The 17025-nt window shown below is 42.1% G+C and overlaps 1 protein-coding gene across 2 annotated transcripts; it reads left to right on the top strand.

The window, feature by feature from the left end:
- Nucleotides 1-2182: 2182 nt before the first annotated feature.
- CYSLTR2 (cysteinyl leukotriene receptor 2) lies at nucleotides 2183-10606 on the top strand (the record flags this gene model as incomplete). 2 transcript variants are annotated; one of them, XM_083855215.1, is made up of 3 exons in its annotated part: nucleotides 2183-2418; nucleotides 9658-9760; nucleotides 9842-10606. In XM_083855215.1, exons 2-3 carry the CDS (start codon nucleotides 9662-9664, stop codon nucleotides 10604-10606), a joined length of 864 nt encoding a protein of 287 aa, XP_083711341.1. In that variant the 5' UTR covers nucleotides 2183-2418; nucleotides 9658-9661. The 2 variants fall into 2 exon arrangements, with proteins under 2 accessions (XP_083711341.1, XP_083711340.1); XM_083855214.1 differs by having other exon boundaries at nucleotides 9658-10606.
- Between the last annotated feature and the right edge of the window lie 6419 nt (nucleotides 10607-17025).

Genomic DNA, 17025 nt, shown 5'->3' on the forward strand with positions numbered 1-17025 from the left:
AGTCAGGATGGAGATTGCAGCCTGGAGGCATGTTTTGCACTCTGCTGTGTCCTCAAATATCTATGTATTTTAGGGACTCAAAATGCAGAAACAGTCTAGGCTCTTAACTGTTAAATATGTGATATGCACGCAGCATCTTGTGATGAAAGTCTTTGATTCTTCATGATATTCTGAGATGTCTTCTCCAGAATTACTGAAGTTTTTATTAGTAAGAAATGTAATAAACTCCCCTCGGAAGCTGAGTCATACAGCGACTGTTTCTAAAAAATTCCAAGCAGTCACTCCGGATCTAGCTCATCAGGTGCAGGGTGAGTTGGCAGCCAACCTCATTTATTCAAAGCCAGGCTAAAAGCAAAACATAGAATTACTTTATAAAAGGGAGGAAGCAGTACTCTCCAGAAAGCAGGGTGTTTAAGAAGGTGAATGTGGGAAATTACCCAGGCAATGAAGATATTCATATCACATGGTGATATGAATGATGTTCTCAAAATATCTCAGGAAAATAAAATGTGATCAATGTCTTAACTTTTTCTGCATGTTTCAGTCTCTGATTCTGTATCTGAGAGCAGCCTGCCTATCAGTCCCAAAGTGATTATCGCCACATGCCTTGTGATGGGGATGTCATCAGACTGCTACTGCAATGCCTAAATTAGTCTCTGCCAGTTGCAGATAAAATGCAGTCTGAGTTACTGGGGCATTACCCAAGTAAAGACTGAGGCCAGAGCTGCCTTTTGGTTGCTCTTTCACTGTCTGAAAGTGACCACAGTCCCTGATGCATGTCATGTCTCTTTCCCAAAAGACTCTGTCCACAAAGATCCTCACAGGATGATTTTCACCCTGCTTTAGTCCATGTGACCTGGGTGAGAAGATTCATCCCGTTTCAGGTGTTTACAGTACCTGCCTCAACAACTGGGTGGGCTTAGGGAGCACCCAGCAGCCACTCTGCAGGCAGACCTTGGCAGACAGGGTAACAGCTGGAATAGCAACCAAGGCAACCAGCACAACCACAGCTGGAAGAGGACACTTTTTCACAGGCTTAGGTGCCAAAAGATTTGGCAAACAGTGGTTTAAAGAGGGTCCAAATTCATTGTTGTGCTGCACCTTGAAAATTCACCTGATGTGGGTCTCTACTGGGAAGCTTTTTAAGTTGACTTTGCTTTGTCAACTCAAATACAGACAAGTGTCAAAAATCACCTTTTGTGCCCACCTTGGAGACCAAAAGAGATAGACTAGTTCTTAGCTATTCTGGTTTTTTATGTCCTTTTTCAGCTCCATGCTAAAAAAGAGAGCTGTTTGCAGGTCCAGGGATTTGTGAGGTCTGGTGACAGGAGTCTTTGCATCCACTGCACTTTGCCACCATGACCCCACATGGGGAGCACACCCAAAGGAATATTTTGGCTGTTCTCAAGTTAACATGTACAAGTAGTTAATAGAGGAGAGATTACAATCTTTATCCAAAGTACTTCGGGATGTAGATAACTACAAGTGTGGATGGCAAGAAGGTTGGGTTTTTTTGGACTCTCCATCTGCTGTGCTAAGCAGCCATGTGTGGACTCCTGACCTGCTGCTGATATGAAATACAGCACAGCAATCAGAAAGTGCTTGGATATGTCTGGTCCACCTGCACATGCTGACAGCACATACAAGAACAGAAATAATCAAGCTTTTACACCTATAGTGTGGACAGAAACCTATTTCACAACAGCAGTGGGCTCAGAACACCCATCTGTGCAGTCAGCATTGCTCCACGAAGAGGTGGTGGAACTTAGGAGGGTGTAAGGTATTCACTGCAGCCATTTGCTCATGGTCTAGCAGAGCTCTATCTGCTCCTATAAAAATTCAATGAAAATTAGTCCCTTAGCTTGTTAACTCAGCCTTGAATTACAAGTTGAATGAGATTATGCACCAAATCCCAGCAGCCTGTTTACAATTTTGTTATTTATGTGTTTCCTGGGAAGTAAACAAAACCAAATATCCTCTCCTTAATTCCCAGAGCATCTTTCATGATTCATGGGAAAATTATTTGTGCATTCCCACTAATATTTTGGGCAACTCTGACAAATGAGAGCATATATATAGAAGTCTGGTCTCAAACACAGAAATTCAGAACTCTTCTCCATATGCCATTTAGCTGTAAAGCCTCTTTCATTGGGTGAAAATAATGAAAGACTGCCCTGTGATTGCTAACACCACTCCTTGAGCCGAGAACATTTCTCTTTTAAGAATATGTAAGAACTTTCAGTCAGGATTTACTTCCCTTTACCCTGTTCATGGTTTTTCTTGGCTTCTGCATTAGCAGCACTTGGGTTTTGCATCAAGGTTTTGTGGGTTTCCTTTTCATTAAAAATCCAGAAGTCTGTGAGCAACAGCAAGCAGAAGAAGGAAACACTGAACACACCAGAAGGCCATTGAGCTGAGGTAAGACAAGATTTGTCTACTTTCTCAGCTGTAGATAAAATGGTTGCAATGATTAAAATACAACCTACTTTTCTTTCTTACTATTTGCAGTTAGGGCATTATTTGCCAGAAATAGTGATAGTTGACCAAACTTCTCTATAATAAAGCTGGTGTTGAGAAATTTCTTTGGCAGAAAAAAGGGTAGATTTATGTAACTAGGATTGTTTGCCAGATGGAAGATAACAATGAAGTTGTGGATCTGATTAAGTGAGCCTTGTTTTCTAACTAGATGAAAAACATGTATTTGACTTATGGCATTTTATTATGGCAAAATTTAAAAATAAAAGGTGTTAAATGTCAGACTCTTGAACGTTTTTCATTATTGTGCATTTAGAAAGGTTAATAATATGACATGTTTTAATGAATTTAGTGTTAATTCTAAATATTGCAATTTTTTTTTCATTTATTCTTGGTAATGCTGCTCCTGAAACATGAAGTGAATATTAGCAAAAAAGCCAATGAGAACTTTAAAAAAACATGAGAACTTCTGTTTTTCTTGGAAGTGCAGTAGCAAATGCAAGTGATCTCCTCTATAGCAACGATATTATAATTGCCTTCCTATTTGGGTAATAACAGACTCAAGTGTCTGGGGTTCTCTTCAGACAAAAGCTTACTGTGATAGATGCAAAGATCATCTTTTTTTCCTGGCATAAAAGAGGTTCTATATACTTATCACTTTACATAGCAAAGTTGTATATTTCGATTGAACAGCCTGACTTCCCTATTTAACTTTGCATATGGACAACATCTTGTTAAAATGAAGTTGTTGTTTTGTCATTCCTCATGTTATAGTGAATGCAGTGTTTCAGAGCAGCAGATCTCAGATAAGCAGCTTGGAAATGGAGAGTTTATTTACAACTTTAGAGACAGTGGAGATTCCATATTTTGCCCTGCCCAGCAGCCCTTGCCCTTTGCAGCAGCAACCCTCCACCATATATCTACAAAATTATTGTGTCCTTTGTCCAGGCATGGCACAGAAATCCATCCTATTCTCTGCTGAGATACTGTATGACTTGATTGACTGCTCTCTGTAAGAACAAGGGTAGCCAGGGCTGCTGACTACTTCACTTGCCTCTCTCTGCACATTCTTGAACTCCATAATCTCTGTTTTCAGTGTAGAGACAAGAACTGTCCACTTTGGGAATGCATCAAGATTTTATATGAGGTGATACCCTACTTGATGGTGCCCCTTATTTTGCTGACAATTTTGGTTTCTTCTGCTGTTGTAGCCAGTCCAGAACTGACTTCAGCAAATGGTCAATGATGCCAAATGCCCTTTCCTGAATGCAATAGCCAGTTTAAAGTTCATGTAATTAGGCACAATTTAGACTGTTTTTCACCAGCATGCATCACCTTACATTAAAATATACTAATTCTTTTCTGCCACCCTTCCAGCATGGGATCCGCCAACAGAGAGAACTGTCATCTCCAGACTGTTGATACTGGATAAATCTAGTCTGAGCACCAAAACCTAGATGACTCCATTGCTTATTTATTGAGCCCCGTCTTTGCTTCCTACACTTTAGCCTGCTTTCAGACCACAAAAGAACCTGCCTTCCACCTCTCTCTGTCAGCTTAGGTGCTAAGAAACCTTTGTTGCAGAGCTATGTTGAAGGCTTTAACAAATGCAACTCTATAAATGCACACATATCATAGAATCATAGAATGGTTTGGGTGGGAGGGGATCTTAGAGACCATCTCATTCAAAGCCCCCTGCCATGGGCAGAGACACCTTCCACTAGACCAGGTTGTTTAAAGATCCATCCAACTTGGCCTTGAACACTTCCAGGGATTCCATTCCTCCTTGTCCTATCACTACATGCCCTTGCCAAAAGTCCCTCTCAAGGTCTCTTGTGGGCCCCCTTTAGGTACTGGAACATGCTCTAATGTCTCTCTGGGGTCTTTTCTTCTCCAGGATTAACAGCCCCAGCTCTCTCAGCCTGTCTTCATAGAATATGCACTCCAGCCCTCTGGTCATCTTCATGGTCCTGCTCTGGGCCATCTCCAGCAGGTCCATGAAGTTCTTACGTCAGGATTTCAGAGCTGAATGCAGTGCTCAGGTGGGGTCTCACAAGAGTGAAGAAGAGCAGAAAAATCTCCTTCCTTGGCCATATATGTACATCCACAGATATATGTATAAAATGACCAATGGATCCCCTTCATCCATAGTCACCACAGCCCTTCAGTGGGTAAGCCAAACAGGATCTCCTTTTTCAGAAGACATAATGACTTTTGCTCATCAGATTGGCATTTCAAGGAGCTCAGTGCCTCCATTCTTCATGACCGATGCCCCCAACATATCCCAGAGGAGGAAAATGGTCCTGATGGTCAGTAGCTCCCAGGACTGATGACGAGCTCATGGCCTTGAGCTGCCTTGTCAAGCCTTTCTGGTAAATGAGAGCTGCACTGATGACACATCAGTCCCTTGGCAGAGTGCCTGATTGCAATGGTGGGTTGCATGCCTAGGCCAGCAATCTCACAGTTGAGATCCTTTGGGATACTGATATGAGTGCCATCTGGTCTCAATTACTTATTGGACTATCACTTAGCTAGTTGGTTTAATACTTCCTGCCCACATTTGTTGAGTGGAGCTGGCTGCTCTGTCCTTTTTATTGCACCAGCCATGAAAATATCCTGGCATCTTTGGTTGGAGAGAGTGAATTCCCTGACTTTTCCCACTATGAACTTGTTCCTAAGAGATCTTTTGCCATCAAACTCTCCAGTGCTTCCCCAGTGGTTTTTCACCTTTCAGTAGGTTTACAAAACTTACTGTCAACCCAGAACATCCTTTGCCAGAAGCTCTTCACTGTATTTTTTTTTTCTTTAATGCTCCTGGTTTCCTCTCCACATTTGATCTGTCATGATACAGATATTTTCCTGTTCTCCCCATTTTGACAAGCCTTCTGCTTTCCAAATGAAAGTATTTTCCTTATAGTAGTCTTGGTAACTATTTTACTGATAGACATTGGGGTCAATATTTCTTAAAATTTCTTTTGGAATGTAGGATTGTTGAATTTTCTGTTTGTTTTCAAAAACAGCCCCCAAATTTATGTAGGCTTCTTCCTTCTGGTACTGCTTCCCTGTCCCAAAATGTTGCCAAGCCCAGCTCTACTGTGATTAACAGCACAGAACTCCCTCCATCAAAACCTGCTTGAACAAGGTCCTGTGCAGCACTAAAGATCAAATGGCATCTTGTGTTGCAGATTTTTTTGCAGGACTAATTATTCTAGGAATCAGAAAGTTGTTGTATATGGACATAACATCTCATCCTGCAGCAGCATTGCATCTTTATAAAAATACCCCAAACCTCCTCCCATCCCTGCTTTCATCTTTCTACCCTCACTTAATGTTTTCTGGCAACTGTTGTAATCATGGTGAGGAGTTCAGTAGTGTATTCCTAGTACTATATTTTTATTATTAGAGTCTGCCTACAATAACCCTGTTGTGCTTCTCTTCAGCCACAATATTTTTACAGTGTTGTGAGTTATGTAGTCCCTCTTGCATAGAGCCACTCCTCCAGGAGCATCCTACAGTATCATTACCATAAAGCTGGTAGCATGGCAACACAGGCTCCTATTGATTATCCTCTCTCCTGCAGGACTCTGAGGTTTCCTTTGCACCAGGTTTTGGTCTCATGCCAAGCCTGATGGGTGCCCTGTCTCTTTTCCAGGTTTGAGATCAGTGCAGAATTACATGTAAGATTTGGTTTTGATCAGGCATTCAAAATAGCATATTGGATTTGTAGGCAGTTGGATCCTGAGCTTAAAATATGACAGGTTTGGGGCATTTTTATTAGTTTAGTGTTTCCTTCAATTAAACAAATCTTCTCTTACTTTTACTCTATCAGCCTCCTACCAGTCTTGCACACCCATCCATTTGTTAAGGGGGTAAAATTCACTTTAGGCAAAGACAATCTGTCTGATATAATCTTACCTAAAATTGCACTCATGTCAGGCTAAGATAAGAAGAAAAAAAAAATTATAATAAATATGTATCATTCATAATATAGGTGTAATTTGCAATGAAAGGTAAATATTTATTTATAAAATCCATGCTAATCAAGCTGTAAATGTTTTTAAAGATTTCACAGAGATTAAGAAAAAATAAAAACCCACCCATACTCCATATCTAATCTACTCATGCAGCAATTATTTCAGAAAAGGCTTCTTTTTCTTTCTCAGCTGATCTTCTCTTATGCCAGGGAGATTGTCAGAGCCTCAGGACATGTGTCAGCTGCTTCTATTTGATAGCTTCCCTCAGTGAAACTCATATATAGAAAAAATCTGTTAGAGAATTTCTATCAGAGGAGTCTTGCAGTACCCTTGAAGAGAAAATCCCATTTCAGCTTGTCCTTTTCTCTCCTTTTATTTTTCATAGGGCTGTTAGATCTCACTGCAAATCTCCCTTCTTTTGGAGGACACAGAAAATTCCTATAGGTCTAGCCTCTCACCCTTAACCCATCCTGTTAATTCCTAATCCAGGACACTGGACACTTTTGCTGAAAATGAAGTTTATCGCCTGTCTTTGGATAAGTCATATCTGTATATCTAAGAGCCATCTCCTAACCTTAGCTGGCTAATAACAGTTCTTGGGTTTTCAAGGAAGGCTAAAATTCTCCCCTTATCCTCCATGGTCGATTGAGGTAGTCCCACGTCAAATATTTACACTTCACCTTCGTTTCTGCATTGATCTGTATGTCAAGACACAGCTAACAGTAGTGTCTACATATGAAAATTGCATGGGCCACTGTTGGCACTTTACTGAGTGCAGGCACCAAGATGCTTTAAGAGTTTTCAGTTGACTGGTCTCCAGCTTCTTTCTCTTGGACATCCCATAACAGCTTGAAACTTGTGTTTGAATAACTTGGAAAGGAGTCTGAGAATTGATTTTCTTGCCAGGGTCGAGGATACTGAATTTTCTCAATTGCACTTTTAGTCTTGGTTTAGCTGGAAAGAGAATCAAGGAGCATTTGTGCGTTAGAGAAAAAAATATAGCTTTAGTGGTAATTGTTAGCTAGATACCCTTATATGAGGAGCCTGACAAAAGTATCCCAGCTCCTGTGTTTGTAGTGCTCTCCCCAGGGTGCAGGGACCCAAGGGCTTTCCATTAACTGAGTCTTCATTGCCCAATCCCATCCTTCATCAGATATTACTGGACACAATCCATCACTTGTAGTGCTGAGCAGGGCTTGGAATTTGTCCACAGTCCAAGTTCTTTAACCTCATTTGACTCCTCTACCTCATAGCTTTCACACACATCAATGCTTCAACAGGTGGCAGAGCCATTAACTAATATTTTCTTGTGTTTTGGGGTTTCTGAAGGCAAGGATGCTTGGACCACAGGAAAACAGAATCAGAAGGGCTCTTCCCTTTGCTGTACCTCAGGCTGTAATGTTTCCTTGCAAAACTGGGAGATCGTATTCTATCTGGAGAAAAGCTGGTCTTTGATCCCATGCAGAAAATGTCTATGTCAGATAGTTGTTCTGTAAAGAAAGCTGAAACGATTAAAAGTCCTTTGATTGCAAAAGATCTGTGTCTAAGAAGAATATATTCTCCATCTCCTCTGTGAAGAAAAAGGATCTCAAACGAGGACATTAACTTTAGGAGCATGTGTTTAGTCAGTCCAGGGCTTTGCTGAGACCCAATATCCATGAAGTGCCCCTTGGGAGCCCAGCTTGGAGCTGTGCTTCCCACGCTTCCCATCTCGGTGGGAATGGATAAAAAGACATCTGCTGGGGCACATCTGGTTGCTACATTAAAGGACTCAGACAGATTCTGAGACATCACCCTGGAGATACCATGGCCTGCTCTGAACATAGCTCAGGCTCCCACACCATGGCTTCAGTTTGCAGATTAGCTCCCATTTACAGCACACTGGCAATACCACACTGGATAGCTGGGTGTTTGAAGCATCCAAATGCAAAGCTAAATTTACCTCCAAGGAGGCTCTACCTGTACAAATAGTTTCAAATTGTGAAGCCAGTGAGGTTCAGAATAAGAGATAGGATGCAGTCATATACATGGGCACATTTTCACTCTCACTGGGGCAAATTAAATGCTCCTTTTCCATGAATCTGGAAATGCCATGTAGTTGTGGTTTTTAGGCAAAAAATTTCCATATCCCATCTTTAGAATATATTGGCAGATATGAAGAGAATTGCTCCCACTGTCAAACAAGAAACAATACTGACATCTTCCTTTGAAAATACTACTAGCTGCAGGACAGCAGAAATAAGAAATCAAGAGTTCAGAAAAGAAATAGACACTAATAAGAGAAAAAAAAAATCTATTATTTAGAGTGTTTTATTGGTGAGTGGTTTTGATTTGATTGAATTATAGCCTCACAGGAGGAAAAATGCCTCTCTCTGTGAACACAGCCCATTTTCTCAGAGGCCATTTTCATTAGGGCTCCAAATGTGGGCTGTCCTGGAAGCTGCAGTGTGTGTGGATGACTGACTGGTGCAGAACAGCTGAGCACATAAGAGTTAAGAGAGTGGTTCATGAAGCAAAGGCCCCACAAAAAGAGACATAAAAAGCCACCAGAAATTAACAAGAAAGAAGAAATACAGTGCAAGGAGGAGGGAGTTAAAAAAAGAACCGTCCATAACTAGCACGGTGTTTGCATAGTGTTTAAGGTCAAAATGTCCTTAATTTTTACATGTATCAAAATACATCTTATATTGCTCAGGAAATACTGCCAAAAACATACCAGAAAAATTTCCCTGGTTCCAAAAAGCAAATTCAGTTATATTGGCTTTCCATTCTAATTTGAAATGCAGGCCTAGCAGTGGGCAGTGATTTCTTTTCTGATCAGGTTTTGATGTTTCCATGGTAGGTGACTGGGGACTCAAAACTTCCCTGCCACAAAATGGCTGACAGCAAGTTGGCTTGTTTTGCACAGCAAGGATCAGAGAGTTGTCATTAAAACACACACATAGCACCTCTAAAAGGCAGTGCTTTTACAGGCTGAGACAACAACCAGCCGCTGTAATACTGAAACTCATTAGAGCTTACTTGGGGCTTTGTGTCTTGAAATGTGTTTTTACTGGGACATCACAAGTAATTACTCATTAACAAACCCTTACTTCCCACTGCTGTCTGCATCTTGCAATTTCTACTCTCAGTAAAATAGTCCCAAATAGCCAAACTCCCTGCCCAGCCTGTAACCCAGCACTCACACCACTTCTTTTCACTTTGGCAGAAAAATGGAGACGCTGGCTCAGACTACGAATATTTCCAAGGTGGCTCTAAATGGCAGCTTCACTAACAGCTCCTCCAATTGTACAGTTGATGGCTTCAAACAAGTAATTTATCCTATCATGTATGTCTTTATCTTCTTCCTTGGTGCTGTTGGAAACAGCGTCTCCATTTATGTTTTCTTCCAGACTTCACAAAAGACCTCAGTAAACATTTACATGCAGAACCTGGCTATTTCAGACCTCATGTTTGTGAGTACTTTGCCTTTTCGGGCCTCATATTTCCTCTTGGGATCACGTTGGATATTTGGTGATATCCTCTGCAGGATCATGACTTACACCTTTTACATGAATATGTACGGAAGCATTTATTTCTTCACCGTGCTCAGCGTGGTTCGTTTCATAGCCATCGTCCACCCGTTCAAACTTGGAAAAGTGAACAGCACAAAGTATGCCAGGATAACCTGTGTGGCCATATGGATCTTCGTGCTGGCAGCTGCCAGCCCTCTGTTAGACAAGAAAATTGCTGGCTATAGCAATCCAGTCAAATGCTTGGACCTCCACCCCTCCAGCACGCAGAGGCTCCTCATGGTGAACAGCTTCGTCCTCGTCGTGGGCTTCATTCTGCCATTCAGCACAATTGTGTTCTGCTATGTCTTCGCCATCAGAGCACTGCTCAAGTCCAGAGCTTCACAGAGCAGGAGGGCAATCTGTCACAGGAAGGCACTGTTAACCATTATCATCACTCTCATCCTCTCCCTCATCTGTTTCCTGCCATATCACATCCTGCGAACTGTCCACCTGATGTACAGCAGCTGCAGCCAGGCCAGCCTGCACAAGGCACTGGTGGTCACTCTCTGCCTCGCTGACATGAACAGCTGCCTCAATCCCTTCCTCTATTACTTTACTGCTGAAAATTTCAAAGCAAAAATCAGAAGTTTGTGCTGCAGGTAGCTGGTGCAGAACTGCAAAGCAGTGTGTATACAGTTCCTGATGGGATCTCTAGACTGGGCTCATACTGTTCAATGAGAGAGGTTATGTGCTGTGCTGCTGGCCAGCCTGCAGCTCTGCTGTTCACTGTCAGGCATCTCTGCAGCAGAAGTCTCTGGGAGAGAACTCTTTGTGGGTGACCAAAACTGAATCAGCATGATCAGAGGTCACGTGGCTGGTAATGATCCCTTGTTGTCTTCTGTTTAGCAGGATAGAGATACCTCTGTTGTACAACCTCCCCGGGACAAGGCATTGGAAGGAATTCACCCTGCTACTGGAGTCCTTTTATTTCATTTCACAATACTGAGTGACTTGAAAGGGAAATTGCTCACCTGACCACTTCAGTGTCTGTGCCTGACCCTCTCAGTGTTCCATTTCCCTGCATGTGCAGGCATTCAGACACTGTGATTCCCTGCACATTCACAGCACCCTGCCAGTTCCCCATGCAAACACTGGCAAAGGGGTTGCACATTAAAGAAATGTAACGCATCACTGATGCTTTCTACTGAGCCTGACTTAAAAAACAGGAAGAGAGGCAAACAGGACCCTGCACTGGCTCAGGCTGCTCAGAAGTCACTAACATTTTTAAATTTTCCACTCGGAGCCAGCCACCAAGGTATTCTGCTTAAGATTTCACGGGTTGCCAAGTGAAAGAATGATTTCAAGCAAGTGGCATCATCATGGAGTGTTGTGAGTAAGATGATTGCTGGCAGTGAGGGCAGGATGCGGGTGCCCGGAGCACTGGGCTGCATCCTGCAGCTCTTCGTGTGGTGTCAATTCCTTCAAGGTCATTGCAACACTTTGGTTTTATGCCCAGTATTTCCAGTGCTTTTCACAAAGCTGAGGCTAAGAAATTCCATTCCCATGCATGCAGGGATCTTAAGAAAAACTTTAAAAATTATTTTGGTCCAAAAAGGTAGCTAGGGAGTGGTTTCCTCTGCACAGGTCAACCAGTCTGACAGCAAACTGCTGCCAAAGGCATTCCCAATCCCTCATCTTCAGTCTCCTCTGAGGAGGAAACTGATCCCTTTTTTCATAGGATTAACTTCCTGTTAGTTTGAATTTCCTACATCAAACATGAAGGAATGCAACAAGGAAGCATTAACCCAGGTACAAGAGGAAAGATGGGCAGCAGAGAAAGTGGAGAGGAGCTTTTTTAGAAAGCAATGAGAATCTACTCCTATGTGTACTTCGGAAAATTTCATCAAATAGCTGGCTGTATTTGTAAGTCACTGAATATTTTCTGAAATATGTTTTCTAAAAATCAGACCTAAGTGAAAACAGGCTCCAAAGTCAGTTAGACCATATTTAGATTTTGGGTTTAATTACCTCATCTTTTACTAAGAACAGACAAGAAGTTTAGTCATATTTTCCAAGAAAGCAGCTGGGATTATATGAAAACTAAAAAAAAATGTCGAAAGCCTCACCGTAAAATTCAACCAAAGGAAGGTTTCTCTCTGTGAAGATACTTCTCAATGCTCTGAACTTTTTATGGAGAAAGAATTCCATAAACTAAATGTTATTGCTCCCAAACAAAAATAACAGCAGCAAGCTATTTTTAGTTCTGTCTGAAATATGCAGAAAACAAATCATTGTTGGTCAGGTGGAAAAGTGCTTGGCAAATCACTGGGAAAGATACATTTTTTTTTCTTCGCTATCTAAGGGTTATGTTCAATCTACTTCAGTCACTTGAAGCTGCCTTTGATGCAAACACAGATTTTTATCAGAAGTCTTCACTAAAGTTCATGCTCCAAATCCTTATTTCAATAATGCAGCAGCACAATTGAGGGCTGACTTAATGATGCCACATGAACTCCTTGATCCCATGCTGTTGATGAAAAAGGGAATATTAGCAGTGGTTTGCAATGGAGATATGATTGAGATGGTAACTGTGCAGGTATAGTGGGCACATAATTGGAAAAAAATTGGCAAACTCTTTTTCTGTGGTTTTCACCTGTCAGGAGAAGACCTGAGCAGCAACAAGTGACAAGCTTGAAGCCTCTCATGAGACACTTCAAATACTGCAAGAGAATGCAAAAATTTAGCCACAGTCTAAACTCACCAACATGCTTCTGTCTGTGTCTGTCAGTGCATCCCATTATCAGATAATTTTGCATTTAGAGGATGTATGTATCTCACTTATAAAGTCACTTTTTTTGTATTGACCACGCTACAACTTTGTTGGCAATTGAATTAACTGTCAGACCTGTGTTTTAATAAACTAGATTTACTTGTGTCTGCAGATACGTTTTTTATTGATCGCACGTCTAACTAGGGATCTCCTCTGAGGCCAGGGGAGAAGGAACAAGAAACAGATACTGAGCTTCTCTAAGTGGGCCATTATTTCACAAGACTGAAATGTCCTTGGAGGTGTGAGAACATCCTGCTGCCTTATTCACTTTACTGACAAAATAGAGGGGAACATGAGTCAAAATCTGAGGTGCAGATAAAGTAATAGAATTTTTAGATTATGATTTACTTATGAAAGGATTCAAGACCATTCTTGTTAGGGGTCTTCTCATGAAGTTTCAACAACACTTGTATAACATGCCACGTTCCTGTTTACTGCCTTTTCTCCATTTACTGCTCTTGCATGTCTCTACTCACAGAGCTGAAGATTAGGGTTCTTCACTTCACTATCATAGTAAAAAATGTAGTTAAAAAAGCACCAACATATCTGTTCTAAAAAATAAAGCTCCTGACAGTTAAATTGCTAGCAATGCCTCTAGGTCCCTCAAGGGACCACATTCCCCTTAAAAAGTACTTTGATATGTTTCCTCGAATTTCAAGGAGGCAGAATCTAAGAATAGCTATGTGCATAGAAAGTTAAAGCAACAGTAAACTTGTGAGCTTGAAGGAGATATAAGAAGAGGAAATGAAATCTTTAAGTGACTGGGACCTTAAAGCAGCAGCAAACGATCTACTTTCATATGCACGTTTTCCTGTCATTCAGGGAACCCTGGGTACTTCTAGACAAAGTTAATTTTTCAGTTCAAAGCTATGTTAGAGTCACAGAGAGACAGCAGAAGGAAATGCCACAATATTCTCTTTTCACAAAATATGCCACTCTTCACCTCAACTTTTAAGCCCCAGTTTGCAGCCACGTGTAGCTGTGATTGCCCAGTGGAGTGGTGTCTCAGTGAGCAGGGGAGCATTTCATTACTGTGATCCTCCCCCTCTACTCCACTCTCATGAGATCCCTCCAAGAAAGCTCTGTCCAGCTCTGGGGCCCCTAACACAAGTAAGATTTGGACCTGTTGGATCAAGTCCAGAGAAGGGCCATGAAGATGATCAGAGGGCTGGAGCACCTCTCTCATGAAGACTGAAGGCTGAGAGAGTTGGGGGTATTTCAGTCTGGAATAAAAAAGGCTCCAGGGAGATCTTACTGCAGCTTCCAATGCTTTAAGGAGGATACAGAAGAGCTGGAAAGGGACTTTTGACGATGCAGTGATATGACAAGGGGAAAAGGCTTGAAACTGAAAGAGGGCAGGTTTAGATTAGAAATTAAGAGGAAATTCTTTACTCTGAGGGTGGTGAGGCACTGGAAAAGGTTGCCTAAAGAAGTTGTGTATGCTCCACCCTTGCAAGTGTTCAAGGCCAGGCTGGATGGAGCTTTGAGCCCAGTGGTCTAATGAAATGTATCCCTGATCACAGTAGGGAGATTGAAATTAGATGATCTCTAATCATTCTATCATTCTATGCTTTTTTTTGTTTTATTTTAATCAGTTCATTATCCCACTAATTTTCATGATACATCTTTTGCCTTCCTCAACATACATCCTGTCACCATAGCTTATATTTTGCTTTGGTTCCTAAGTGTGCTGGGAGAAGAGGGTGCAGATTTTGCTGATCAGCATCTCCTTCTGAGGTGCCTATTCCTTCATGCAACAACAGCACACTGTGCTGGTAGCAGAGCAGACATCAGATTTTTTTTCCATCTTAGAGTTGTTGACACTTCTCTTGCTCCTTTAGGATGGACAACATAGGAATAAGTGGCTGCTGATAGGAGTGGAAATAAGGTCTATCCAAAACAACCAAGTATAATCACAGACAAGAGGAGTCAGATGCCGTTTCAACAGTGATACCATTCCTGGGATAGTGTTTTGAATTCCTGCGTTCTGAGGCAGTTTAAATGATGGCCTATTTAAAAGACAGTGTAAATGATGTGCAAGCACAGATTTCCTGAGAGAGTCCAGTATTTTTGAGGTGCTTCAGCTTCCTGGCAAGCATGGAGCATGACTTGCCAGGCACTATGACTGTCTCAACAGGGTGCGCAGCCCTGTCCCTCTCACATGTTGTGCTGTGTATATACAGGAACCTTCCTGGACATCTGCAAAGACAAGCAGTATATTTAATTGCATTCAGCTGATGTTATGTAGCTACATCTGTTTATCCACCAGTCAACAGTTTAAGGAGGCCAAAGAACTTATATAACTTTCTTTGTCCCAGTTTCCCTCTCTGGCTTTCAGAAAAACTGGCCAGAATTCCACAACTGCTTCTCCTTCTGATTTTAGAGCTGAAAGGATGAAGCTGTCTAATGCATGGATGTGGTCACACAAGTCATATTCCTGTTCACAGGAGCAAAATGTAAGCCTTTCTTTCTGAAGCTGAGAAATAAAACTCTGTACCTTGGTCCTCCTCTCATATTGTGTCACTCAAAGCTTGAATGCTCAGAGTGGTGGCTGGCAGGTTTGCTGGTCATATTTGCTGTCTGCACTTCCAGATGTTGAGATGCTGAGCATGTTAACTGTTGGATGATATTATGTCTTCTGAGCAGCCATGGTAGATGCAACTGGGGATGATTCATTCAGCATGGAGCTACGTTTCATTACAAAAATTTTGGCAAAGGAACCCCTGAAGGGGGGAATCTTTCTTCTCTGCAGATTTTTCTTACATTATCACTAGCTTTCAGTTCTGGAGGCAAGGAGCCTGACTGTCTCTGGCAGGGCCAGCTGCAGGACCCTTCTGATGTCCAGCCCAAAAAGCCTTCCATAACAGATAAATACCTTCTTGTGTTTAGTTTCTCCTTGCAAATAGTGTCTCACCAGAGTTTCAGGATGTTTAAGGATGTTTTGCTCATCAATGAGATACTCCTGTCATGTTGTAAGTTAACTTTTTTGGCAACTATAAGTACAAACAATCCAGAAAGAATGAGAAAAATAATCCAGTTCAAGAATCAGCCATCATATGTCTTCTAATCTTTCTTACTGCAGCTGAATCAATCTCTTTTGGTGGTCCCTCGCCACTAAAAAAGAAAATACAAATGCAGATAATGAATGAGAATATGCTCTAAAAACCAGTGCTCTCAGGTAGGCTTCTTTTTTTTCATTTCTTAATTTTGAATCTCCCTCACCTAACCACTAAAGACATTGAAACTTGTAGAATTTCCCTGGTAAAGCTGCTATCAGCAGCACAGGCACACATGGATCCTCCAGAAGTGGAGGTGGTGTGTAGAGCACTCAACTCAGTGCTGCTACCCCAGCTTTTCACAGGAACACAGTCACTGGCCCAGTCTGTGGAGCTGGGAAGAAGAATGCCTTGTGGCCAGTCAGGTATGTGAACCTTCCTATTGCCTGAGAACAGTCCAGATACACCTGACTCCACACCAGCACAAACTCAGCCCTTCCCATGCTTGTGTGTCCTGGTTGCCATGGAAAGGAAAACCAGGTGCAGAGACCAGATGGTAAGGACATGCTCCAGCAGGTCACCAGCATTCATGATACACCCAAGTGATATGTCTGGCCATACCACCTCCACTGACTTGTTAGTGCCACGTACAATTGCAGATCGGTCATTTCCCAGTTCCTTTCCCTCCAAATTCCTAATGACATCTAGTTACACCTGAGCTGGCTGGACTATGTATGTGAAGGTTGCCCTGGGAAATGTAAGAGTGGATGGGCGTATTCCCAGTTGAGAACGGCATAGGAGAATGTTACCCCATTCTCAAAAGAATGGGGCATTCAAGCCAACACCCAAAGACAGAGGAGCTGATGCCCACCTGAAGAACCATCTCTCATTGTGACATTTACTGTCAGGGCCATCCCAGAGCAAGCAGCAGCCCATGCTCTCACAGAGAGAATCCATCTTCATGCTTGAAAGGAGCAAGATGAGCTCAAGGACTACTTACATGGTCTGTGGTGTCCCTTGCTGTTTTCTGACCATTTGATCTAGAGCTTGCATGGTCTGTCTGGAGGGATCTTGGAGACCTGATTCAAAATCAGCAAAGCTCAGCAGCACCAGAGGACATGACACAGGCAGCCTGGCAATGGGGAGAAGAACATGTTCTTTGGGTTGTGCTGTGAGAGAGAAAAAATATGGAAAGGCTGGATGTGCTTCAGATACCAATTCCAGTGATGAACTTTACAGTGGCAAGCGCCAAAACA

Source organism: Zosterops lateralis, assembly GCF_965231275.1.
Source record: "Zosterops lateralis genome assembly, chromosome: 2".
Lineage (NCBI taxonomy): Eukaryota > Metazoa > Chordata > Aves > Passeriformes > Zosteropidae > Zosterops > Zosterops lateralis.